The following is a 27,504-nucleotide window of genomic DNA, read 5'->3' as shown; positions in this document are numbered from 1 at the left end:
TAACGAGCGTGAAGCAAGAAAGAAAAGTACAAGAATCCACCCAAAGCTGATTCCCAATTGCTCTATCCAAATTATAAATCGAAATCACCTCTCTATCATAATTTCGCACTATATCTCAAAATGAATGTGACAATTTTTTTTGTGCACTATTCACATAACCTACTTTGACTATAGTTTTCTTCTAATACATATAAAGATAAATATTAACATGTTGGATTTGTCTCAATGAATACTTTCTAAATATTAACTTTTTATAATTTTTAATAATATATAATTAAAAATATTAACGCTCAAAATTGTGCATCGGCAAGTGTGCAGTGGTCAACAATGACACTTATTTTGTTACGAAGGGAGTACTTACGAAAATATCACTCTATCATAAAAAAAAAAACCACGGCAACTGCGCAACCCGTGTGTTATACTAGTATGTATGAAAGGAAAACTTCTTTTTAGGGGTTATGGCATCAAATACTCGGTCAATGTTGGTCATCATATAACAAGAGTTTCACAGATGAACATAGAAACTAGAAATTCAGAATTGAAATAAAATCCAAACATGGAACATCACAGCAACATTTTTAAGTCCTGAAGCTTCTAATATCCAGACATAGAGGCATGTTCAAATTTACAATATTGCAAACAATATTTGACATTTGACATGTAGGGTAACATGTAAAACACCCATTATGCTAAATTCATAGACAGAAATGTAACATAGTTGCCAAGAGTTTTTGACAGTGGCATGCTGTCAGATGATCATTAATCGAGATTAGAGACGATCTTCTTCAACCTGTCCATCTACAAAATGTTTAAAATTCAATAAATTTTAGGATCCCCTATGAAATACAAATATGAAAATAATATTTGATGCAAACTAACAGATTGTTTCACAATATTTCGTTCATTGCATCAATTGAAATAGAAAACCAAATACAAACGAAAATCAAAGAAGTTTTCCTTAGAAAACCAATGTAATAATTTGATTTTTTGTTTCAAATCAGTTTAGGCAGAAACTCATTGTAATTCTTAATAATTAGAAAATCAAAGATCAAACAATTGAAACTTATAGGGAACTTAGAAAAGTCTTGGGGTCTAACCTCGGAGATTGATGGCACGGTTGGCTTGAGCATCAGCTTCAGTGTTATATTCCTTAAACATAAAAAACATACAAACATGTTATGGTGATGCACAACATAAGAAGTTGTAATCTAAAATCAAAGTGATGAAGTTCTAGTTATAACTGAATGTAAATAAATATTCACATAATTAGAATGTCGAGCTTCAATTCAAGAGTTGAATCAATATTTCAAATTATACTAGATTTAGTTATTCAAACATTTATATAAATGACTTCTTTTATAGACATACATGCAAATTAAAAATTCATAACAAAAAGTATGAACAAAATGGTTATCAAATACCAAAGTAACAAAAATTCATAACTGTTTCTCAATTTTGACATTAGAGACCAAATTACTTAGTAAATAGTAAATACCCTAGGAATGTATTGGATGCGGAATGAGCGCAAGCTATTCCTTAGTTCCAAAGCCTCATCACATAAGTTCCTTAAATGCACATTGTTGATTTTCCAGGACCCCTGAAACTGTTGTTTACAAAATAAAAATTTGCAATGTTAATTAGTTTAGTTCACACCTAATCATCTAACTGATAAATATGCAGTCGCTAATAATGCATAATCTATATCAGCAGAACCAACCTGGTTGATAACAAGCTGGGAGTCTCCCTGGATAGTGATGTTCATACATCCTTTCCTTATAGCTTGTTTGAGTCCTAAAATCAAAGCGCGATACTCAGCAACATTGTTTGTTTGATAGCCCAGTCCTTCACGAAATCGATAGAGCTATGAAGAAAAGAAACAAATAGTTAGCTACATTTTATAAATAAATAACATATCAACTAATTGAATTTGTTGCATAAATTTGATACCACAGTCCCATTTTCAGAAAGCAGTACAGCTCCTGCACCAGCTGGTCCAGGATTTCCGCTGGATGCACCGTCAAACTGAAGGGTATAAGAACGCTGCAAATAAGATATAAAGCTTTAGAGTTAACTTAACATATGATTGTCAAAACTTTCAAGAAGGTTTCAACTAGACAGGGCTTATATTCTCATAACTATCCATAAGATTTTTAAAACTGAAGAAAACCAAGCAATTCATATGAAGATTGGACAGTCACCAACTGTAAGAGTAAATTACATACATGTGCAGTTTTTTGACACACAAAATATAGAGATTGGACAGGATATGGAGATATGGATATAAATAATCGTTTATAACTATTCATGTGACTTAGAGAGACAAAAAAAACAACATTGTATACATATACATATACATTGTCATTTGTCAACCTAAAAATGTAACCAAATTCTGTTCTTTTAGGTTGAGCCATGGAACTTCGTGGGAAAAATGTAATGTAACCAAGTTCTGTTAATCATCATGTGAAAGCAAGATTGAGGACTAGGTAGCCATACAAAGCCAAGGTAAATAACAATAATAATAAGTCCTAGTTCAATTAATAATATCGATATTGTTATGTTGGACGCCTTCACTCAGATTCATACTTCATAGTGAGTTTCAGAAGTACTTATTTGTCATTTTGTCTGACAAAAAATAAAATAAAAATAATAATAATAATAAAGTGACACTATTAGATATTAGTATTTGTGTCATTTTAAGCAAGAATTGAATTCTCATGTTATTCATTCTAAGATTTTTTGTAAATACTGTTTCATTCAATATTACAAGTGCAAAACACATACAAACCAACTTACAGTATTAGGCACCACGTTAACAGTTCCAACATAATGTATCTGGACAAGATAGAAAAAGTCAGATAAATCAATCAAACAGAAAATAATGAACACACTCAAATCTCTAATCAGTAGTTTTATGAGAAACTATCATTAGTCCTTAATTCTGTCAAATATTTTCAAATATTATGAATATTTCAAAAAAGTTTTAGACTCTATTAAAATATCAATTTGATCCTTATATTTAACTATTTACTATCAATTAAGGGCGCATTTGTTTAAGCTTTAAAAAAAATGATTTTTTTTTTAAAAAAAAATAGATTTTTTTTAGAGATTTTGAAAAAAATCTAAAGCTATTTTCAGTTTGTTTACAATCACAAAAATCTATTTTTTTAGAAAATGGTTTTTAAAAAAATTGATTTCGAAGAAAGCTATTGAAAATAGCTTTTCATTTTGAAGAAAAAATGATGTTTTTACTAAAATGATTTTTTTCATTTTAAAAAAATCTGATACAAACACAAGTAACATAAAAAAAGAGGTGATTTTTTTTAAAAAAAAATAGATTTTTTTTGTTGGAAAATCTGAAACAAACGGACCTAAGTCATGGTCTTTTACAACTTACTATCAATTTAATCTCTACAAAAATTAATGATAAGTTAATATTAAAAAAAATAACTTTTTATACTTTTAAATATTGAATGCACAATTTTTAAATATTGAAGCCACAACACTGTTTACCGAAATGAAACTTCTACTAGCAAAATCAAAGTAAGCTAAAAATCTAAAATGAAACTTCTACTAACAAAATCTTAGCCGGAGAAAGATGAAACTTTCGTTTTATACCGAAATCCATTAAAAATTCATAACCATTTATGGTGTGTGTTGAAACAAGTGATGATCGCTTAATTTATGCTAAGGAAAAGGATAAAAAGGAACCAAAATGCATTTTCAGAGAAAAATATGAACAAAAAGAAGAAGAGAATAACCTGGTTTCCACGATTCATAATTTCTCTCTGGTTTTCAAATTTTTTCCTCTGAAGTTTGTGTGTGAAGTTTGTTACAGATACTGACACTACTCAAGGTAACAAACTGTAGGTAGTATGCGTAAAGAGTAACTATGGTCAAGGTAAGAATTAACTAGGGTAACTTTTTAAGAGTACTATGGCGGTAATAAAGTTTAACTATGGTAAGTATAGTGAGTATGTATATGGCAGTACTAGTACTATACTGGTCAAATCCTATGTCACTCACTGGTTTTTTGAGAAGAAAATAGGGATAGAGATTAGGAGAATGGATTATCTCAAGTTGGAAACAAAATTGAGGAAATAATAATCTTATGCAAAATTTCATTATTTATATTAATCGCTGGTTTAGTGGTGATTGACGCTGAACTTGGTAGGGAGGACTGCGGTTCGATCCCCTGCAACTGCAATCGGGAGGAGACTGGAACCACTTGATGCCAGAACTGACCCCCGAACCAGATTCAACTGGTGGTGAAAATTTCATTATTTATTTATAAATAATTTGTATACTGTAGATATTGGAGAAGAAAATAGGAATTAATTTTCATGCAGTCAAAATTCAATGTAGTCATGCAATTTGAAAAATTGAGATTGTTTGATTAAGATTGAATAAAAATATGTTGGTTTAAATTTTAATCTCAAATTTTATATATAATAAATAATTAAATTTGTTTTATGATTTGTATTGTCCAATTTTAATCAGACCGTTTTGAGATATTAATTGCATGTGACTATGTTTTATTGTGACCACCTAGTCGAATCAAACAATTCCGAAGTACTAACTACACACACATTTCCACTATGGCCATACTATTGAGTATTGTATAGAACGAAATTAGTCTCGTTATAAAATTATTTATCATTGTAAAGATTGTTGTTGTCATGATAGTTATAGTAAGGTAAGATCTAGGAATTAGTCCCGTACTATTGAATATCATTATTTCATTGGAGTTTCTAGGATTATTTTGATTTCCATAATAATCCAGTGACAAATCTGTTACAATTTCTGCCTTACATGAGAATTCAATATTCTTAGAAATTCTATATGATGTAATAGTATCAAATAAACCTGGAAATTCTACTTAAGATCTGATATCAAACGAAAAATGTAAAAAAAAGTCTACATATCAAAAACTTCACCTCCAAAAACTTGCACAATACCAAATTGGTTTTTGTTGAAAAAATATTATGGGTATTCAGATCCTTGCTATTGACAATTGCTGAAGCAAGTAACAAATGCTGGGAAGGAAATTTACAGTTGTCTTTGGCGTCGGGATCTGCCTCTCGGTGAAACAAGGTAAATACGCCCATAAACCCACTGTCTACCGAGTCTTGAAACTGATTGCTGAAAATTGATAACACGACATGTCAAGCAAATATCAGGATCATCTTTTAGAGGGTTACATTGTTTTGTTTTGGATGGTGGGAGAAAAAGAGGGATGAAACAAATATCATCTCTCTGTACTCGTCATTAAAATGGATTGCCAAAATTCGGTATAGTCATTTTACAATTTTTGCCGATTAAATGGAATAAATAGCAGTCTAGTTATACAAACAGATATTTTGCAAAATGTCAATAAAATCTACACATCATTACCTCCACGTTGGTGCGAAATTCTAATAAGCATTCACACACATGACAATCTGTTCTGTGAGGTGAGTCAAAATTCCGGTCCATTCGCACAAATGCAAATACCTGAGTGAAAATCAATCCAAACCATTATGCTCGAGTTAAGTGTTATATACTTATATGCGCCACTCAAGCTGGACAGATACAAATACCAATTGAGTGAGAATAAGATGGAAAAGGCAAAAGGTTTATATCTCACTGACTAACCTCTTCTCCACAATTTGGGCATGCACCTCTTAGTGCTGCCAAATCATTCCTCCATAGGCCATGAAGTATCTTAACTGTACAAATTGATATTTAATAAATTACATATACATAAGTAGAGGCAATGTGAGGAATGATTGATTATTTTTTTTAGGATACAGAAAGAAAACTCTCCAACCAACTGAACCAAAGTTCTCAAATATAAGGGCCTGGCATTTGAGTTGAGTTGAGTTGAGTTGAGATGTTGTTTTGACTTTGAGTACAAATTTTGAAATTAAAGCATCAAATAGTGAAGAGAAATAACAGCAAAAATTGTTACCTGAAGCTGACGCAACTGGGTACCCGATGACAAATCCCAGCACAATGAACAAAATGCTATTCACCGATGCCAGAAACTCGAATGCAGATGCCTGGCTTCTATATGATAATCCTGAATCGAATGCATTTTGATAAGCCATCCCAACGGTGTATGATATTGGCCCAAGACACGCTAAACTTCCAAATGCAAGGAACACGGTCCATGTGCTAGCTAATGCAAGAACCATAGACAGATCTTCCTGCCTTAAAGTTAAAAGCAAATCACTCAAATATTATATAGTAAAGAAACCAAGAAAAAAGACAGATGAGAGTAGAAAAAATTATCTTCCTGCCTTACTGAGGATGCTCATGCTTTTGGTTAAATGACTTAGTTAGGTGATTACTCAATATACTCTTTTAAAGAGCTTAATTAAGTGCATATTCATATGCTACTATAGGGAGTACATTGAAATAAACTAAAAACAACTTATAGACATGTCATAAGTTATTTGTATAAATGTATTCAAATACTAATTCAAATTATTAGTATTTCGTGAGATAAGATAAACTGTAAACATAGACAAGCTTTTCCATATATCCCCTAGATATGTAGCAACTACAGACACCGAATAGAATACATCATAATGATCATATATTGCACAGAAACCTAACATTCTCAGGCACATAAAGAGTCGAGAAATTACCTCAGCATCAGCATATGTTGATTGCCTCCTGATACTGCATCGAGGATACTTGACAACTGACTTTGAACCAAACCATCTTAGCTTTAACTGTTTCCATAGGAGGAAAAAAATTACATTAACATTTGTAAATTAAGACCATGTTTGGATAAACAGCTTAATTTGCAGCTTATAGGATAAACCGATAAACGCTTATGTATAAGCTATTTATATAACAAGACAAAGAAATAAAAAGTTGCATTGTTTCGTCGTATAAGCTATAAGTTGTTTTCATAAGTTCAAATAAGTCAATCCAAACATGCCGTGAATAAATAGTAAAGGAAGATTGATACCTCTACTCTATCAAACATGTCATCAAGTATCAAAGGCTCGCCGCTATAATAAGCATCACGTGCCTGTAGCAAACAAAAAGCAAAGAATCACTGATCATCATGTTAAAATCAACCAGTGGTAATTGAAAGTAAGAAAATGCACAAAATGAATTAATTTGGAAGTAGTAATTACTTGGCAATAGAGAGCTTCGAGGGTTTCTTTATTGGCTGTTTCGAGAGGGCCAACGAAGATGCAGGAAGGTCCCTCGGCGGAGGTTGTTGCAGAGACACGGTGGTGGTTGTTGGCGGAGAATGAGATCCGGGAGTGGCGGTTGGTTCTTGGTAATTCTAGAAGCTTGGTATGGATGACGTTAGAGGTGGTAGCCATCGACACAAACAGAAACGTAAGTAGTAGTGTGTGATTCACACGCGCCACCTTTTATGTTTGTTGTTTTTCTTTTGTCTTTGTGTTAACTAATTAAGGCTGTTGTTCCTTTTGCCGCTCAAATATCTATCTTTTCTTTGGCTTTAGCAGCAACTGGAAGTTGGAAGGATGATTGATTGAATGAGACTCCTTATTTATTTATTTATTTATTTTCTAATTAAATTCTCATTAGATATATACAGTGGTTTATTTTTTAAAATAATAATAAATGAAAATGAGAAAGGGATTTAAATTGTAGCTTAAAAAGTCGACAAATCCTAACTCAACCAGCAGAAATGTTGAAATTGCTAGTGTTGTATATCTCTTATCTCTTGTATTCTAAATTTATTCCGATAAGCTAACTTTAAACTTAATCTTTTTCCCGCTCATTTTCACTCTCTTTTTTTTCTTCTTGTTCTAGTAATGATTCGTTTTGTTCTATTTTCACTCTCTTTTTATTGCAGTTTTAAATAAATAAATAAAATTAATTTGTCTACAGTGGCCATTCAACCCGCATTATTTGCTTACAATAAAGTTTTTTTAAAATAGCTTTTAATATTACAATTTTTTTGTTACATATTAGGCTAATTAGACCCTTGCACCGCACAGGTCGAAGTTCTAGTTAGGACTAGGGTTCGAACCCTGGCCACTCCACTTTATGTGTGTGAATTTTCAATCAGTTTGTCATTTGTCTATCAATCAAAAAAAATTGTAACTTAGAGGAGTGCTAGCAACACACTCTTTAACAAACACACTCTAACACACTCTCTTCTATTGGTTAAATTTTATATGGATCCCATAAAAGTTATATGGGTCCACATTTTTTTATGGGATTCATGTGAATTTCAACCAATAAAAGAGAGTGTGTTGGAGTATGTTTGTTAAAGAGTGTGTTGCTAGCATTATTCTTGTAACTTAAAAAACTTCTCATAAAAGCTTATTGTCAAAATCATTTTAGAATAGTTAATAATCCTTGGAAAGATTTTGAAAGTTTTCATCAATATTTTCTCATGAGAAAGATTTTACAAATTCAAGTGTTTGAGCATGAATTTAAATAATGGATTAGTTATGGGTAAATGTTGATCGTTGCATGATTTGAAGGTGGGACATTTGTTGATTGTTGTGGTACTTCGGTTATGATTTTATGCACCTTAAAATTTGAAACCATGTTGAGAACTCATGATAGTGGCCATATTATATAGGACCAACGTTGAAACCTAATTCTATCTTATGAACCAAAGGCTTCAAGCCTTAACACACAAACCCCTTAAATTTTTAATTGCACTTGTATGTATGGTTCATTGATAGCATTTTTTGTTAAAACTAAAATATTATGATTCTGCATAATCTTATATTGACAGGTAAGCATAATAATATGTCAATAATTACAGCACCGATTCATCGAACAATGAATCAAAAGTCTTTTTTTTCATTAAGAATTCTAAAGATGAGACAAGAATCGGATGCAAATCAAGTATTTCACTTACTTATCACCTCATAACAGATCTAATGCAACTTGCACAGATATGCACAAACTCGGATTCCCTACAGTCAGCAAGAACCTACAGTCATGCAGGCAGGACGACATGAATCGTCTAATCTTGATGGGGCGGTTAAAAAGAAAAGGCATATTCGGTTTTTTATTTAGAATTTAAAATATCAGGCTTGAATCTGGATTGTCCAATCTTGATCAGACAACCTGCGGCGTCTAACTGCGCGACTGAGGATAAAAATATAGTTTAGTATGCTAATAAATTGACAAAGGATGTTTGAACAATCTATAGATGTGGAAAAAGGATGCATGAAGCGGTATATTACATGACAAACATTATAATTTCCAATGAGGTTGTAGAATATTCCAAACTACAGTATATCTAGCACAGACAATATTGGCAATTGTGATTAGATTAGCTGTGGATGTACCTTTTGAAAGTTTATACCAGCTTTTGAATAAAGGAGTGTTCCAATACCAACAGTATATATATGTCACACTAAGCAAAGAGGTTCAACTATAAGACCTTCACCAACTCGACAATTTGGGATATACAAGTTGACAATAGTTTCAACTTAACTCAACAATTTGGTGAAATTCAGTTTTGCCAATGGTTCCATTGCTGCTGAAGAAGATGCTAAAGCTCCAAACTATACATCGCATGGCAACGCAACAACAATATAGTTGCCTCTTGGCTTCTAAATTCCCTTTCGCGGGAAATGCAATCCACTTTTCTTCATTGCTCCACTGTTTTGTTGCGATTCGGGGTCAGATTCTTTCCTTGGACCCTTTCCCTCCCATGACCAAAATTTTCTCTTGAGCTTCAAGATGAAACACAATGGCAATTTGGTGCCTCCTCTGCTCTTGTTATAGTTGAATTGCAGGATTCTCATGCACCTTTGCTGTTAAATATAGATCTCTTTGCTCGCATTGTGGACTTCTTTGTCATCCTAAAATCAAATGCTACAAACTTCATGGTTTTCCACCAAATTACAAGAAGACACCTGCAGGATGTCTGCATCTGATAATGTCAATCAGGTTTCTATGGATCCCATAACACCTTTTCAGCTCAATGCTCTCCAACACACTCAGTTGGTGAATCACTTATATCTTGTAGCACCTACTTCAGCAGTTGATTCTTTTGCTGGTAAGTTTTTTGCTGTTATTCTTAAAATGTTCAACATGTCTTCGACATCTGGATTATTAATTCTGGTGCCAATGCTCATATAGCATAGCATGTACACTTGATTCTTCTACTTCCTATAATCTTGTTTCAAATAGGAATTTTACCCTTCCAACAAATAAAAGTATCATTCCTGTTGTTGCTATTGGAACTGCAAAGCTAGCTCATGACATTTTTATGCACAATGTTATGCATATCCCTGATTTTCACATCAACCTTTTATCAGTTAGTGCATATCAGCAAAAAATTCTTACTCCATTACCTTTTTAAAAATCATTATTTTCACTAGAATGACCAACTATGAGCTACAATTGTTTGTATTGTTCAAGACCTTCGAAGCATAAACACTAACAACAGATATAACACAAACACTTACATGTCGACATAGATAATAATTTGAGAAAATGATATACCAGTAATTCAATATAATCGTATGTGTCAATGTGAGATATTGTGTGTCCAGTACCAAGACACACCTGATCCAATGAGTGTATATGTTTCATAGTTCACGACTGCTCGAGTTACATTATTTTCATGAAATAATAAGTTCAAAACTTGTCTTAGATTCTGGAAATGCACGATTCCACTATCAACCATGAAGTGTAAAATTTGAGCAATAAACTGGTTTGTATTGATTATGTCCAGAAGCAAATTAAAACAAGAAACTAGTAGATTGCACAAACACAGCAAAATAAGAACTTGAAAAAATCATGAACAATTAAAACAAAAGTAATTAAACAAAGATAAGAGAAAACATGAACTGCAAAAATTATAATTTCTGAAACAAAGACTGTTAACCCATTCAATTCAAATTAAAACCTGATTACATTCTAAAGTATATCGAAACTTTCTTACAAGAACATGATTAGTCAAGATTCAAACCCTAACAGAAATCTAATCAAGAACAGAACCCTAACAGAAATCTAATCAAGAACCAAACCCTAACAAATCAAATCTAAGCCCTCTCGCCTCTAATCCTACAAGCAAATTGAATATCCTTAGGCATAATAGTAACTCTCTTAGCATGAATAGAACAAAGATTAGTATCTTCAAACAAACCAACAAGATAAGCTTCAGCAGCTTCTTGAAGAGAAGAAACAGCACTACTTTGGAATCGTAGATCAGTTTTGAAATCCTGAGCGATTTCTCTGACCAATCTTTGGAATGGAAGTTTCCTAATGAGAAGCTCTGTGCTCTTTTGATACTTTCTGATCTCTCTTAAAGCAACTGTTCCTGGTGGAAATCTGTGAGGTTTCTTCACTCCTCCGGTCGCCGGAGCAGATTTCCGTGCAGCTTTTGTTGTTAGTCGTTTCCTAGGTGCTTTTCCTCCAGTGGATTTGCGAGCGGTTTGTTTTGTACGTGCCATTTTGATTGGAGAGAAAAGAGAGGGAAAATGAGTGTTTGGTTGTGATTTGATGCGATGAGAGGGAAAGAAGTGTTTGGGGAATACATCAGGCTTATGCTCCATTGGATTGAAACCCTATCAATAATGTGTCTGAGATTAGGGAACATAACTTCTAGATCAAAAGGAATATGCCAATAGTGATCATGAATAAAGTCTGCAACAGTAGCAGAAAGAAACGGATGAAGATTGACAGGTACGTGTAATGTTTGAGCCAAAGATTGTTTATCACACCATCTGTCATTCCAGAAATTTATAGTAAAAAGCTAGAACTCCGACTTGAAGTTACTCCATAAGGATGAAAAAATGTGGTGATTGATGCATTATTTATCTCTACAGACCCTGCTTCTCAGTAATATAGCCCAATGATCTTGTGAATGTAACATGTCCCAACAAAGCTTTAAATTTGAGGCTTCATTGGGAGTAAATAAAGACTTGTGGCCACAACCACCATGAATAAAGGCTTGCACACGTTCTTCCAACTAACAACTACCAGCTTCCTTTGAGTGATATCCCCTGACCAAATAAAGCTCTTTATCAATATCTCCAAATCTTGTAGTAAAGATAATGGCCATGAGTAGACAGTTCTTTATCCTCGTGCATCCATTGGCACAAATTAGGCTCTTCACTTGCATAATCAGTTAGCATCTTAATCTCTACCATTCCTACAAAACAAACACTGTTGGTAGGTTATTCTTCTGTTCAAAATGAATTTCTTGTTGAGGAAGTCACTTACTGAAATCTTTTAAATTTTGTTGTCACGCAACTTGAGACACTTCTAAAGTTTTTCCCGGTTCCGGCATATCGGAACCTAACGTTGCAATGTTTAACAGAGGTATGTTTCATCTGTTAATGATCCTTTGTCTATTTTTGTTAATTGAATTGAATGAACAGGATTGTATCATCTTATTTTTGTTATAACTTGTTCTGTTTCGATGTTTTGGTAGTGGAATTTATTCTTGTCAATGAAGTATAGAATTGAAACACTTGAGTTTATGTATGATTTTTTTATGTTTGAATTCATATTCTTACACTTGTTATTGTTTATTTCATGTGTCATTCTTTCATGAATTGATGAGCATAAAAGCAAAATCAATGATCCTTTGCCAAAGTCACCTAGATTGGTAATAATGATTTCATTAAGGTAAGTTAATATTTTGGATTATCACAAAATCTACTGATGATCTCTCTTCTACTTTATTGATCATTTGGATTATAAGGTAAGTTAGCTTTCCATTAAGTTTTCTTATCTGCCTAGAAACGAAGCAAAACAAGAAGCAGGATGCAATGAAAGCTTAGAACAATTGTTCATGTACATTGTGATGACGAACATAACTACGTTCGCCACCACGAAAGTCAGAACCAGCCATGGAAACGATTGCTTGAGCAGAGGAGGAGGAGGAGTCTGAGCACGTTGCATGATGACGGTAATGTAATGCGCTTGTTCGTAAAATGACACTTACTAGCTAAGTCTTTACCACTTCCAATTGAAAAAACAAATTCCAGTACTTCGGTAAAGATATAAGCGATTTTATATATTTAGAAAGAAAAAATTAATGTAACATTTTGCAAGTTTTGGGAAAAATTAAAAGGACTGAGTGTGTTTTGCGTGATAGGTTCAAAGAAGAGTCGTTTTAAGCAACAATTTACTCATATTTACAATCTTAACCTTCTAATTTGTTTTCCTGATAAACTAGTGGCTTAAATATGTGATCGGTCCCTGTAATTACATCAACTTTTGGTATTAGTCCCTGCAGTTTGATAGCAGTTTGCTTTTGGTCCCTCTGTTACTCAAAACGTTAAAAAAATGTTAGAAATAAACAGAGTGCCACGTGGCCCAATCAATATAGGCCACGTGGCACAGTAAAAAGACACACTTTATGATATTTTTTAAAAAAATTTAAATGAAAATAAATAAGTAAAGATTTAATATAAAATTATAAAAAATTCACAACCGAGATTTCTTACCACTTCACACGCCATAACTTTGATGCTCTTTTCTGGTCTACCCCATCAAACAAAAATAAAGATTTCTAATTTATCCAAAATAACAACCCGCAGATCTCATACTCACAACAAATTAGAATTTTGATATAGCAATTTTATCAAAGGTTAACGATGACCCACAGAGCATAAGAAGATAATTATAACACCAGCTTCCACCAAGGAAAGTGAGAGATTTAGATTCAAAAATTAAACTTTTTTTTTTTTCTGTAATGAAATTAAAGGTCTTGTGAATTTGTTTGGGAAGAAAGCACAAATAATGGATTACTATATTTTTTCAGTTTCACAGAACCCGATCGAACAGGCGTGATTTTTTTTAAGGTGTGTTTTCGGAATTTTAATAAAATAAAAATTTAAAAGTAATAAAGACTTTAATTGGCTGAGCAGGTTAACAGGTAAAGTTGTGTGACATGGGTTAATAACACAGTTTTGGTGGTGGTAGTGGTGAATGGTGATGTTCATGGTGGTAGTGGTGGTTGTGTGGTTAATTAAAAAATAAATGAAAATTGCTAGACGGTTCATATGCCTTCACCGGGCTTTGAATTGAACTTGAGACTTTGTCTCCGGCCTAAAATAAGATGTTTTTTCTTTATATTCTCAAAAAATTCAATTTTGTCATTGATAAAAATTTCGTTTCGCAAAATCCGAAGTTTTTTTTAGTTCAAATTCAGGAAAAATCCGGTTAACAAAAATCAAATTTTTTTCAAGACAAAAAATTCGGTTCGTAGAAATCGAAATTTTTATTGAAGGGAAAATGGTAAAATTCATGGGAAAAAAAATCATGGGGGCCTAAAGAGAACACATCCCAAAATAAAATAAAATTTGATCTCTAAAATTAGGTTCAAATAGCATTTATGGTATGTTTGGATTGACTTATTTAAATTTAACTACTAATCTCTCCGTCCCAAAATATAAGACCTCATTGACTTTTGCACGTACATAAGTTTGATTACGAATATTTTTAATTGTGTATTAGTAAAAATTATAAGAATTTAGTATTTTGTAAATACTCATCGAAACAAATCAAATAAGATCTTATATGATAATATTTACATTTATATACTTTTAAAAAAATACGGTCAAAACAAGACATATGAATAGTGCATTTAGTCAAAATAAGTCTTATAAAATGAGTCGGAGTGAGTAGTATAAGATTGATTTTTCCTCTCTTGTTTTTCTCTCAATTCTTATTGATTATTTTTCTGAATTTTAGTTTGTTTACTAACTCATAACTCAAAACCACTAAAAAACTTTAGTATTAGTTAATAGCCCATACAAATATAAAGGGAGTAGATAGTTAAAACATGAAAAATTATCTTTAAATTTCTTAATATGATCTAAGACCTCTCAACCAGGGACGGAACCAGAAAAAATTATCGAGGGTGGCGAAAATATAACACTTGATAAATAACATCAACCATAACTAACATCTATTATTTAATAATTGCATACACCTTAGATTAATATTTTCATGTCCTATGTTTCTCATTAAATTTTATGTTTTTCACATTAATAATTCTAAAATTTTATGTTTTATTTCAAAATTAACCTTTGACTAGCATGATAAATATATCTCTCTAATTAATACACTAGCATCGAAAATGAACCTTTGAACCAGATTAGGCGGTAGGCGGTCTAATGGATCGGATATTAGTGGTGAAAACCAAATAAAAATATTGAGGACATGACAGTTTTTATTAAGTTAATTAAATATACTCTTTTTTCTAAAAGAAACTAAACTACTTATAGGAATAGACTTGGTGAACAAGTTGATTATTTATTTACTCGTTAGTGGGTTAAATTAAAATAATTAACAAATATAGTAGTATTATTTTATAACCTCTTTATAAAAGAATGACAAACTATGAAAAAAAATTAATGGCAGGGGTGGCGGTATATGTATGTATGCACAAGGATAGTGTAGTAGTAGTATATATATGAAGGGTGGCGGCTGCCCTTTTGATCAGTACCTAGTTCCGTCCCTGGTTGCAAAATAGCATTATGACAACTAATGCGAACACTACAACGAAAAAAGTTCGGGTCATGGTTATCTTGTGAGAGATAAATGGTGAATAACCATTTTAGAACCAAATGAAAATGAATATAAAACAATAAAGAAAATTTTGGCATATTCAGGATCGGTCCAACCAACTCTATCTAGTCGGACCCAGGGACGGAGCTAGAAGGGGGACCAACAGAGGCCACGCCCCCCCTAAATATTTTTGAATTTTTTTTTTATACTACTATGGCATAATTTTACTTTTAGACCTCCTATTCTATTAAACTCATAAAAATGGTCACTTTTTTTAGTCAAAATTTTGGCTCTACTTTCATACTTGGTGTATATTTGATCCCAAAACATATGTTTTTCCAACTAAAAATAGTATTTTTGTAAAAAAAAGGTGATTTATTTACCCAATAATGAAATCAATAAAAAAAAAAAACTTTTTTGAGATTAAAACTCGCCTTTTTTGATGAAAAAGTTGCCATTTTGTTTTCTTCTTTTGGTAAGGTAAAGTTGCAATTTTAAAGACAAAGTGCATAGATTAAGACCAAAATTACAAACATATAAAAATAAAGGCCAAAAAAGTTCTACTTAAAAAAAATGGTCTATAAAATGCGATTCACAATATTAGCTTTAAATTTATCTTATAACTTCTTATATATATTGTGCTTTCAAAATTTAGTTTTTTCTTTACTAACTTATATTTTTAAACTCAGCCCCCCTTGAGCTAAAATCCTGGCTCCGTCCCTAGTCGGACCCATGCAGATGAGTAAGAAAAAACACCACTATGTCATTGAACCATTACAACATATATGATTTATATGATCCTACTTTGTATCTCTCTATCAATGTTGTCACAAATTAGATGTTACTCCTTTCAACATGTTTCTTTCTGTGATGTTCCTGACAATTCATCTATTGACAACATCAACACCAATTCCCCTAATCCAAAATTTCAATGCTCCTACTAGGAATTCAACTAGTATTAAACATTCTCATACTTAAACAAGTTGTTAAACACAAATGTCAGCTGGTTGTGGCGGATTATCTAGAAATTCGGATGATCGGTGTAGTGCGTATCTAGCGAAATTTTGGGGATTTTATGATGGTTTTTGTCTTGCGTGTAACAAAGGTGCCACAAAGGTGCAAATTCATATTTTTTAGTGAAGAATTTAAAATTTGTTTACAAAAAAACCAAGAAGTTGATATTTGATCAAAGAAATCCTTAATATATTAAGGCAAGATACTGTGCAAACACAATTAAGCGCCTAAATCAATTCCACATCCCGCCTAAATCTGCATCTACTTTGCCTAATTAATTGTTTTCATCACATGCAAAATTCTCCTTTTTTAAAAAAAACAAAAACAAAAACAAAAACACTCCATGCTCCAACCGTAGATTCCACTTCTGTTTATTTTTCCAACAAAATATCCCTTCAACTTCTCCCCTGCAAAGGTTCTCCTCATATAAGTCCTTGATATTCTTCTCCGTTTTTTCGTTTTTTTTCTTCCTTTCTTTCAATTTATTTAAATAATTTCACTACAAGAAATTTGTTTTTTTGCAGCGCCTGTTTTTGTTACAGGTCGTTGGCAAAGACTGTCTTTCTAGAAGAAATGTAGTTTTGCCAACGACTTGTAACAAAAACAGGCGTTGCCCAAAATCAAATTTCTTGTAGTGTTTTATTATTGCTCTCATTCACATCAACCATAGTGATCTTAATTAGTGCCATCTAGGGATGCATCCAGAAATATATGAAACGGGGGTCGAAAAATCTATATTAATTTTTTTTTGTTACTAGGTTATTGATACAAAGTTTTTCCTATTATTTTCTAATTTTTAGTGGCTTTAATATTTTCTTGAAAGAAATTAACTTTTTTTTTGTTACAATGTTATTGGTACGAAGTTTTTACCATTATTTAGCAGTGACTAATCTCTGTATATTGAGAATCCTCCGGAGTACACAATGTAGTTCTTTCATCCCAACCAATTTTTTTCATACACAAAACATAAATAGATCGAACTCTGACTACTTGCTTAAGAGATATAAGATTCTTATTCACTTAAACCAATTTATTGTGCATGTATATTCATTCATAATATTCATAGTCTTATGTATATAAAAAGCTAATGAACAAGAGGGAGGGAGGGGCACAAGCCCCTGGCTAGATCCGTGTCTGGTGCCATCCCAACTCAAAGTCTAAGGCGGTCTTTACTCTTTTTTTTAATAAAATTTTATCATCATAATATTTACTTTTTATTCATGATCAAAAACATATATTTACTTTTTGCTGGTAAATCAATTTTTTGAACTATATGTTTATATATATAAGGTAGACGGGGAACAAGTTGCGCCGCTAAACCTTTTTGTATAGCAAATTATAATCTTTGAAAAACTTTCATAGACCTAGGCGACACAACATTATTATGCATGATCTTTTGAACTCTTTTCAAAAGGTTTACAGCCTCTGGTGCTATAAAATCAAAAGTGTCGAATGCAAACGGTATAAAAATGTGTTGATTGTCAAAGCACACTTTCTCATGTTTGGTCATCTTGCTTGAAGCAGCTTTGAGGACTGTCTGTCCCACAGTAAAATCTCAAAAAATACAACTTGCCACGTAATTTACTATCCGTCCATCTCATCAAACTTTTTAGTTTCCATTTATGCGATTTTTTTTTTCAATCTTTAATAAAGAATAATTTAATTTAATGAGTCTCAAAAAATGATCTATGGACAAAAAAAATAAACACTTTTTTTATAACTTCATAAGCCAATTTAATTTTATCACTTATATTTTAGACCCGTTTGTTTTACCTTTAAAAATGTAGTGATTAAAAGAATGATTTTAACTTTCAGTTACTTTTTTTTATTAACTTAAAAAAACATTCAGTAAGATTATAAAAAAAAAACATTCAGTAACTTAAAATTTATGTTAAACATTTTAACTTAATCACATTTTTTTAAAAAATATATCTCTAAAAAATGATTATGAAAAGCTATTTAAAATAGAGCTTCTCATTTTAAAGATTTTTTGAAATTTTATGATCCAAAAAATTTGCAATATAAATGATAAAATATCTAAAACGATATTTTAAGCGAAACTATTTAAATCATTTTCTCATTTTAAACTTTTATAAAAAATTATTTGTTAAACTTTTATGTATTCTATAAGCAATGTTAAATAATTGTATTGAAGTTTGCTTGAAACAATGTTGATGTCTATTTACAAATTAGTTGGATTTATTATTGAAGTTGGCTGTTACTCTGTTAGTCTTTTTGTTCAACATTCTCATAGTTAAGTACATTTTTACATAATACATTAATTTTAACTTTTGAGTATTTATTTGTTAAAAAGAAAAACTTTGAGTATTTATTTATCGAGTTCATTAAGGTATTGCAATCTATTAACCATTTGAACATATAATATTTTATTTGTTTTTTTTTTTTTTACTGATCAACCAATCACATGCCTAACACGTGGTGGGTAAAATTGTGACCAAATAAATTGAGTGATTGATCTTAAGTGATTAATTGATTTTTTTTTTAATTTTTTTAAAACAAATCATTTAATTAGAAGAACATGAATTTGATTTCCGAGAGTAAGTAATTCTTAATTAGACATTAATTACATCGCGTTCGAACTCTAAATTATCCGATTCCTTCTCCTAAAAAACAGAGGTTAAGAAGAAAAAATTTGCCACCAATCTATTAACTTATTTTACCAGTTTCTCTTTTATTCCATAATTCCAACTAATAGTTTTGAATTACAACCTCTCATGACTATTTAATTATTCTAAAGTAATTCAAATGTTGTTTTTTTATATATATAATTCTTAATATATATCTCAATGTCACATAAAAATATAACTAGACTATTTTAAAATAAAATGTTTTTTTTTTATATATAATGCTATTTTTTTAAAATAAAATGTTATTTTAAAATTCATAAATTTGTAATAAAAATATTATAATCTCTATCCATAATTTGCCCCGTGCATCGCACGGGTAGAAATACTAGTATAAAGTAAAATAAAATACTATTTGATACTAAAAACAAAAAAAAAACTAGTAATTAATTTGTTAGTAGCCATAAAAAATGGGCGGGGATGAATTTTTTTTCTTTTCCGTTCCCTGAATCCGATGGGGGTTTAGATATTCCTGTATCTATCCTCTTCTTTAACGGTGTTGAAAAATAGAACATCATTCCTGCAGAGGCCAAGGAGTTGCCGAGTTGGGTTGGTATCGTGGTATAGGCTTGGGGTCAAGGAGTGTGCTCCTCCTTAAAGTCTCAAGTTCGACTCTCTCTGTGGTCAATTCGGATGAACTAATTTAACTTCTTCAAAATAAAGAACATCATTCCTACATGAACTTGAACTATATTTTGATAAAAAAATTATTAAAAATATATAAAAATAAAAAACTACAAATTATGTCTTTTTAAACAAAAACTAGTTAAAAGACCTGTGCATTCGCACAAGTCTTTTGACTTTTATTCGATATTTAAGTTTTTCATTATATTAAGGCAAAAATTTATTTAGAATAAAATATTTAAAATTTAAGTGAAACTTGTGTTGTGTTATTTCTTGTAAAATTGATTAAATGAAAAAATTATCAATGACAAATAATGATCTCGTGTATATTTTTTAATAAAAAAATTAGAAATTTAATTAGGAATATTTAGGATAATTTAGTAAATTTGAAAGTAATTAACTTTATTATTTTTGTTTATAATACCTTTATTATTATATTACTCAAAAGAAAAACTTTATTATTATATTTTTTTTATAATAACTTTATTATATTATTATTAAAAATTCAGAGTAAATTTGATGGTAATATAATATTGTTTATTTATGAGAAATATAGTTTTTTTTTTTGCAATAATATTGTTTATGTTTCAATTTTTTTATATTTCTATTTATGCATATTCATCTTATTCCTATTTTTAAGCATAAATATATTATTCTATTTTGTTGCTATTTATAATTTGTTTTATTCCTATTTTTAAGCGTATTATCTTTTTATTGTATTTATCGTATATTCTTTATATATATATATATATATATATATATATATATATATATATATATATATATATATATATATATATATGTAGTTTAAAACTTAAGGATTTTTAAGGATATAAAACTTGCAACGTGATTAAAAGTAATAAGGATAAATTAGCAACTTTGGTGTTAATCGATTTTCATATATTAGTAATAGACAAGAGAGAAAATGATTTATCTAAGATTCGCTATAAGGAAAAATAGAAACAAATTTAATGTAATTTTAGAGTTAGTTTAAAAGTTTATAATTTAAAAAGGTAAAAATATAATTTTAATAGACGGATTCATTTATAATTTTGGATATTCCCATTTCGGTCCACTCTTTTCAATCAGAGGAAACACAAACCCAGACTCATTCTCAATTGATTCGAATTTTTCCGATCAAAGACGTTGGGGCTAACCCATTTGGGTTGGTCTAGTGGTATTGACTTGAGACCTTAGAGTGTGTTTCTCTCATGGTCGTAGGTTTGATTTTTTCTGATGTCATTCGATGGACTAGTTCATACAGAAAAAAATTGACTTTAAATAGGCCTCCTTAAATATTGAGTCGTGGGATTAGTCTACTCAAATTAGTCGGTAATTGGGCCGAATACCTAATTGTTTTAAATAAATAAAAATAAATAAAAAATAAAAAAAGAAAAGAGACGTTGGGGGCTTGGGGCTAGTTGGTAAGTCTGGCGCCGTTGCGCGTGTTTTATTTGTTTCTTGCTTTGATAATCAGTCACTTCAACTTCTTCACTCACTCTCTCGTTCTCGCTCGCGCCGTTGCAAGTTTCTTTCTTTGAAATCTCAAACCCTAATTTCTTGTTTGTTCCACAATTTCTCAATCAATTGCTCATCAATTTCTCAATCAATTCCACAATTCAAACCCTAATTCACAACACCATGATCGATTTTGCTTCTCATCATCATCCAACCCTGTTTTTCAACAAGGGTGATCATCATCTCGATGATCTTCAAACTGATAAGAAGAAAACATTCAACTCTGACAAAGCACACACAACCTCCAAACCTGTTCTTCAACCACCTCAAACAAACGATCAAAATCGCATCTTGAAGATCACCTTTTTCTCCTCTTCTCTTCGTAACAAGGAGAAACAACAACAGGAGAAACCTTATTTGTGTCGTGTTTGCGAAAGGGCTTTTACATCCAACCGAGCTTTGAATGGACATATGAGATGTCACAGTTCCAAGAAGGGTACTTCTCCATTTTTGACTTGTCAAGATGCTATTGACTTGTCAAGGTTTTTGCCCCCAAAAACCTACGAGACCCGTAAACGTTCAAGGAGATTTTTCATTGATGATGATGTCCGTGAGGTTGCTCAATCATTGTTAGATATGTCTTGTGGGAAATCGTTATATTTTGATGCGGATAATCACGATAACAACGGTAAAAGATTGAAGCTTTCCGATGAAAAAGCAAGGTGTTGATGATCCTTTGTCTATTTGTGTTAATTGAATTGAATGAACAGGATTTTATCATCTTATTATTGTTATAACTTGTGCTGTTTCGATGTTTTGGTAGTGGAATTTATTCTTGTATATGAAGTATAGAACTGAAACACTTGAGTTTTTGTATGATGTTTTTATGTTTGAATTCATATTCTTACACTTGTTATTGTTTATTTCATGTGTCATTCTTTCATGAATTGATGAGCATAAAAGCAAAATCAATGATACTTTGCCAAAGTCACCTAGATTGGTAGTAATGGTTTCATTATGGTAAGTTAATATTTTTGGATTATCACACAATCTACTGATGATCTCTCTGCTACTTTATTGATCATTTGAATTATAAGGTAAGTTAGCTTTCCATTAAGTTTTGTGATCCGATTCCTTCTAAGTAATTGATTGCTAACTATTCTTTTTTGCTGGTCATTTTGGTTTTAATCTTTAACACTTCTTGATGTATTCTATTCAACCATCACTATATGTCATTTGTTAGTACGAATCAGTTATACTCTTTTCTAACTTCAACGTTATCCATCGTTCTCCCTTTTTTCTATATTAAGTCTTTTATTTTTGGTGCAATGCTTAATACACTCACATTTATATCAAGATTCGAGATGAAAACGATATTTTCTGCAGTTTCTTAAAGCTTCTAATAGGGTTGTCGATTTCTTTTCACTTTTTTGTTATTCTGGATTTAAAATCTCCCTTTCAAATATTATTGTTTGTATCTTTTTGTATGTAATGATGGGTGTCTCATAAACAGATTTTGAAGCACGAGTGGCTAGCAAGATGGCGAAGCTTCATTCCTGATCTTGTCTCAGCAGCTAAAACTAGTGAAACGATCTGCGAGAATTGCATGGCTATACTGAAAGTAGGTTTATCCCTGTTTTCATTAGATTTTATTTCTTATGTCTATGACTAACTTAAAAAATGTCTGTTCAGCTTTTGAGTGAAGAGGTTTCTGATTTTTCGAGAGGAGAAATGACACAGCAGAAGATAAAAGAGCTTAAACAATCATTGAACAGGTTGCTGTTAACAGCTTAATGTATTCTTTCCTGCTTTCCATTTCACTTATCTTTCTTTTAAGTTGAGTGTCTGAAAGATTGAGTTTTAATTACTTGATGTACAGTAATGAATTCATTAAGTTGCATTCTTAAAAGCCTTGTTTGTCTTGTTCTATAATTTTTTGGGTAGACTTCTGATTCATTGAATGTGAGATTGAAAGACTAGCAAGTGTGATAACTGCTTATATAGGTGGCTAGGTAGAGCAATTGATTTTAATTCGTAAGTGAGAAATTATATTGTAGTTTTATTTGTACTGCTTAAGTTGTGAATTGGTAATTGCCTTTATCGCCTGGAAGTTAGACTGGGGTGATTAACATCAAATACTCTAGTTGATGATTGGTGATCATTTTAGAACAAATATAATTTTAGGGAAGTTACATGAAAGAAAATTGTTTTCTAATCTAGGAATTATCACTAAAAAAGGACAGCCCTTGCACGAGGCTCCCACCTGCCTTGGTAGGGTAGATGCACAGAGCCTTATCCCTGCTAGGTGTTAGCGGAGATGCTGGTTGTAGGATTTTTTAACCTGTATCTACTTATTGGCGTAATTATTTTTTTGTTTATGATCTTGAAATAATTTTGCTCATAATTTCGTTATTGAATTTTAGCATTATCCTTTTTGCATCTGATATGTCTGTTCATCTCGGACTCCTTTGTTTTTGTTATAATTATCCTGAAAGCCCAAGTTATTAGGTGGAAATTTGGTAATAGTTTTATATCAAACACTCTCTATCATGCATGCTCTGGATGGTTATGTATTGGCTCAGCAATTGTTATTTATCTACATTTACTTTATACGATGTGTCTATACTTTGTTAAGAATTATACTTGGTTGTTTGCAGTGAATTTCAACTCATACATGAGTTATGCCTATATGTGCAATCAGCATCCCAAAGGGCCGAGCTCATACGCGCTCATATGTGCCTATATGTGTCCACATTACATGCCTTCTTATCATGGATTCCCTTGGGTTATATATTTGAATCACCGTTGGTAGGTTCTTCTTCTGTTCAAAATGAATTTGTTGTTGAGGAAGTCACTTACTGAAATCTTTTAACTTTTGCTGTCACGCAGCTTGAGACACTTCTAAAGTTTTTCCCGGTTCCGGCATATCGGAACCTAACGTTGCAATGTTTAACAGAGGTATGTTTCATCTGTTAATGATCCTTTGTCTATTTTTGTTAATTGAATTGAATGAACAGGATTGTATCATCTTATTTTTGTTATAACTTGTTCTGTTTCGATGTTTTGGTAGTGGAATTTATTCTTGTCAATGAAGTATAGAATTGAAACACTTGAGTTTCTGTATGATTTTTTTATGTTTGAATTCATATTCTTACACTTGTTATTGTTTATTTCATGTGTCATTCTTTCATGAAATGATGAGCATAAAAGCAAAATCAATGATCCTTTGCCAAAGTCACCTAGATTGGTAATAATGTTTCATTAAGGTAAGTTAATATTTTGGATTATCACAAAATCTACTGATGATCTCTCTTCTACTTTATTGATCATTTGGATTATAAGGTAAGTTAGCTTTCCATTAAGTTTTCTTATCCTGCTTCTTGTTTTGCAGATTTCTGAGTTGTTGATTCATCTTGTGAACATTATATCCACTTTAGCTTTTGGAATTCTTCCAATTCATATCGATAATTTTGGTCACATTGGAGGAGTAATATCAGGGTTTCTGCTTGGATTTGTATTGCTGATTCGCCCTCACTATAAATCGGATATTCCAACAAACTCTCATCCTGCTCCTCCTGTTTACAAATTTTATCAGCATGCCCTCTGGATGATCTCTTTCGTACTACTCGGTGTTGGGTAACTTCTCTTTCCGTTTTTTGGTTGTTGTTGGGTGCATTGCATTGTTAAAATTGGGTCCTGAAATGTAAGTTGACTTGTATACAGATTGATAGGCGAGATGGTTTTGTTACTTAAAGGGGTTAACTTCAATGATTACTGCTTATGGTGTCGCTATTTAACTTGTGTCCCTATCTCAAAATGGAGATGTTAATCACACAAACTTTCTTATCAGGTGACTGATGCTACTACTTTCTTGTCTATTTGTTTTATGAATGCAGTTTCTATGAACACAAACACGACACTGATAATAATTTCAGTAAAAGGAAAAACTTGGAACAGATTACAAAACACATGTTTCTGATACTTTACGGAACATCTTTCTGATGCAATGATGTATGCAGGTATCCCAAATCAGAAACCAACTTGACATCAGATGCTTGATCAATGGCAGAAGTAGCATTTTTCCTTAGTCAAACAGTTACGAGCAGACTGAATAGTTGTGTCATCGCTTTTCCGGTTTATTAATACATAAATACTACATCTGTTAGTACAATGCCTACTCAACACACTTGTGTATATATGATTCACTTATTGCCGCAGAAAAATATCTTCCTTGTGCACTTGCAACTATGGTTGTTGCCATAGTTATTGTGCCTATTATCATTAGTATCTAATTATCAGTTATGACTGCTACTAGTTATTATAACTTCTAGTTAATGAAATTACCATGCATGATTTTTGCCACTGAATCTACATTATAGTATGTAAACAAATTATTATGCACTAGTATTGTTGTTTACATAAATCTTCATGGTTCGTAAATGACATTGAATTTTATGTTGGAGAGTAATGTTATTTTGATAGTGATGAATGCCTATTGACATTATGTATTGGGAAACCGTTCTCTAAAATACACAAATGACTACGTTTTTCAAAAGTTGTCGTCATTTCTCAGCTAAAGTGTTTCCAAAAGAATATGAAATGTCTCGCTAATTTATCCACTCTCTCAATGATCAGCTTAATTGTAGCACCAATCATTCATATGCATACTCAGTGAAATCTAATCTGAATCTCAAAACTGCATAAATGATTGTTCGAATCAAGTTTATAACTTCATTTCTCATAGATCCACCTTTACCTTAGGACCCTGGCCGACCTTGATCGATATTTTTGAGTAGGCTAAAAATATAAAGAACATTTACAACACTATTGCAATCTAAGGCAAAATTTGTTTACTGTTGAAGTTGTTAGTTTTGCTGTGATTTTAAGCTAAACAGACTGAGTTTAACCCTTGCATTCCCCATTTTCGCCTAAGAAAATAGAAAAAGGCTTCCGGTGCATTTAATCCCTAAAACTACAAAATTGTTATATCGCCATTGCGCCATCATTAATTGCTTAGTAATAAACACATATAGTGTATACAACAAAACATATACATATCTATTAAAACAATTGGGGTGGCGATTGCATCCCCTAGTCCTAACTAAGATCTGCTACTGCCATAGGAGTTTGTTGCAATATGCTCTCTAAAAGAGTGCAGAATGTGGGAGGTTGCCAGGGCTGCAATCGGTGGTGAATGACAGAATGTCTCGGTTTAATTCAATTGAGGGACTGCTACTTGGTGTATGTTCCAAGGAGAATGAAACAATTGTGAGCAAATCTTTGATGGAACCATGAGAAATCTAGTGCAGCCCAAATTGTCAATGGTGTGCAGACCTCTAAAACCATGATTTGTTGTAGTTATTTTATTTTTTGCAAAAATTAACTTTTTGCATAACAAATAAAATTAAGAGAATTTGACATTTTTTGTTTGTTGCAGATCATATATTCAACTTTTGTGTTGCACGTCCATTTATAGGTTTAGTTAAGTGTTACTGTATATGTGTATTCATATTCTATTATGATACAAATTAAATAACAGTAATAGTTGTTTTACTTTCCTTTCCTTTACTTTTTTATTTATTCATTTTTTTTATTGATATACTTATTTTTATAATTTTTTATTTTAGGCTTTGGGTCATCATCTCTTACTCAAAAGAACTGAACTGTGAGGTTGATGCTCTTCACATATGTCCCTTTGGAATATTTTTAAAAGGTATGTACCCTTTAATTTTATTTGTTTTATTTGAGTTTTTCTAATTCTGTCACTATTTATATGTCAATTGTGTGACTTAAATTTTGCCACATCTCTTTTCATCCAATCATTTGTGTGTTTTGAAATAAATTTATATGTTGTGCGGAGATATATCCTATTACTCCTGTATATATAAATTTTAGATAGTTGTTCTGTTACTCATGTAAAGTAAACCATAATCCTTAAACCAATAATATTTCTTCATTTAACCACTCACTTACAATGTCACATCACTTCTTCTTGAAAAATAAATCTTTTGAATCTCGGATTCTCTATTTTATTATTATTATTTTGATAATATTTAATGTTTCAGTTTTATGCAATTGTAAAATAAAAATAATCGCATCACACCCGTGCATCACACGGGTAATATATATATATATATATATATATATATATATATATATATATATATATATATATATATATATATATATATATATATATATATATATATATTGTTAACACTCAAATATTCTCCGAACCTTTATAATAGAGATTAATTGATAATTAATTATACACAAATCTATTCACGCA

General features: G+C 31.3%; 4 protein-coding genes and 1 long non-coding RNA gene across 7 annotated transcripts; 2 read left to right on the top strand and 3 right to left on the bottom strand.

Annotated features, from left to right (window-relative positions):
- Positions 1–565: 565 nt before the first annotated feature.
- LOC123918572 (uncharacterized protein Mb2253c-like) lies at positions 566–1,995 on the bottom strand. Its single transcript, XM_045970652.1, has 5 exons — positions 1,948–1,995; positions 1,718–1,791; positions 1,496–1,603; positions 1,098–1,149; positions 566–798 (listed from the first exon to the last, which is right to left on the bottom strand). Exons 2-5 carry the CDS (start codon positions 1,760–1,762, stop codon positions 770–772), a joined length of 234 nt encoding a protein of 77 aa, XP_045826608.1. The 5' UTR covers positions 1,763–1,791; positions 1,948–1,995; the 3' UTR covers positions 566–769.
- LOC123918571 (PGR5-like protein 1B, chloroplastic) lies at positions 1,988–7,482 on the bottom strand. 3 transcript variants are annotated; one of them, XR_006812845.1, is made up of 8 exons: positions 7,131–7,482; positions 6,959–7,021; positions 6,630–6,716; positions 5,948–6,185; positions 5,632–5,705; positions 5,392–5,490; positions 4,935–5,139; positions 1,988–2,040 (listed from the first exon to the last, which is right to left on the bottom strand). XR_006812845.1 is itself a non-coding variant. In XM_045970651.1 (7 exons), exons 1-7 carry the CDS (start codon positions 7,323–7,325, stop codon positions 5,047–5,049), a joined length of 849 nt encoding a protein of 282 aa, XP_045826607.1. In that variant the 5' UTR covers positions 7,326–7,482; the 3' UTR covers positions 4,702–5,046. The 3 variants fall into 3 exon arrangements, 1 of the variants encoding a protein (XP_045826607.1); XR_006812846.1 differs by lacking the exon at positions 1,988–2,040 and having other exon boundaries at positions 4,702–4,957; positions 4,994–5,139; XM_045970651.1 differs by lacking the exon at positions 1,988–2,040 and having other exon boundaries at positions 4,702–5,139.
- A 3,338-nt stretch (positions 7,483–10,820) lies between these two features.
- LOC123918570 (histone H3.2-like) lies at positions 10,821–11,446 on the bottom strand. Its single transcript, XM_045970649.1, has one exon. The coding sequence runs from the start codon at positions 11,400–11,402 to the stop codon at positions 10,992–10,994; it is 411 nt and encodes a 136-aa protein (XP_045826605.1). The 5' UTR covers positions 11,403–11,446; the 3' UTR covers positions 10,821–10,991.
- A 9,790-nt stretch (positions 11,447–21,236) lies between these two features.
- Positions 21,237–24,017, top strand: LOC123918569. The gene is made up of 3 exons (XR_006812844.1): positions 21,237–22,836; positions 22,908–22,990; positions 23,873–24,017. It is a non-coding gene; the product is annotated as an uncharacterized LOC123918569 (long non-coding RNA).
- Positions 24,018–24,160: 143 nt separating this feature from the next.
- LOC123914719 (RHOMBOID-like protein 3) lies at positions 24,161–25,371 on the top strand. Its single transcript, XM_045965898.1, has 5 exons — positions 24,161–24,173; positions 24,286–24,308; positions 24,607–24,851; positions 24,939–25,065; positions 25,235–25,371. Exons 1-4 carry the CDS (start codon positions 24,161–24,163, stop codon positions 25,042–25,044), a joined length of 387 nt encoding a protein of 128 aa, XP_045821854.1. The 3' UTR covers positions 25,045–25,065; positions 25,235–25,371.
- The last annotated feature ends 2,133 nt before the right edge of the window (positions 25,372–27,504 follow it).

This window comes from Trifolium pratense, linkage group LG3, assembly GCF_020283565.1.
Source record: "Trifolium pratense cultivar HEN17-A07 linkage group LG3, ARS_RC_1.1, whole genome shotgun sequence".
Classification (NCBI taxonomy): Eukaryota; Viridiplantae; Streptophyta; class Magnoliopsida; order Fabales; family Fabaceae; genus Trifolium; species Trifolium pratense.
The sequence above is the reverse complement of the archived record's forward strand: the minus strand, read 5'-3'. Positions and strand labels throughout refer to the sequence as shown.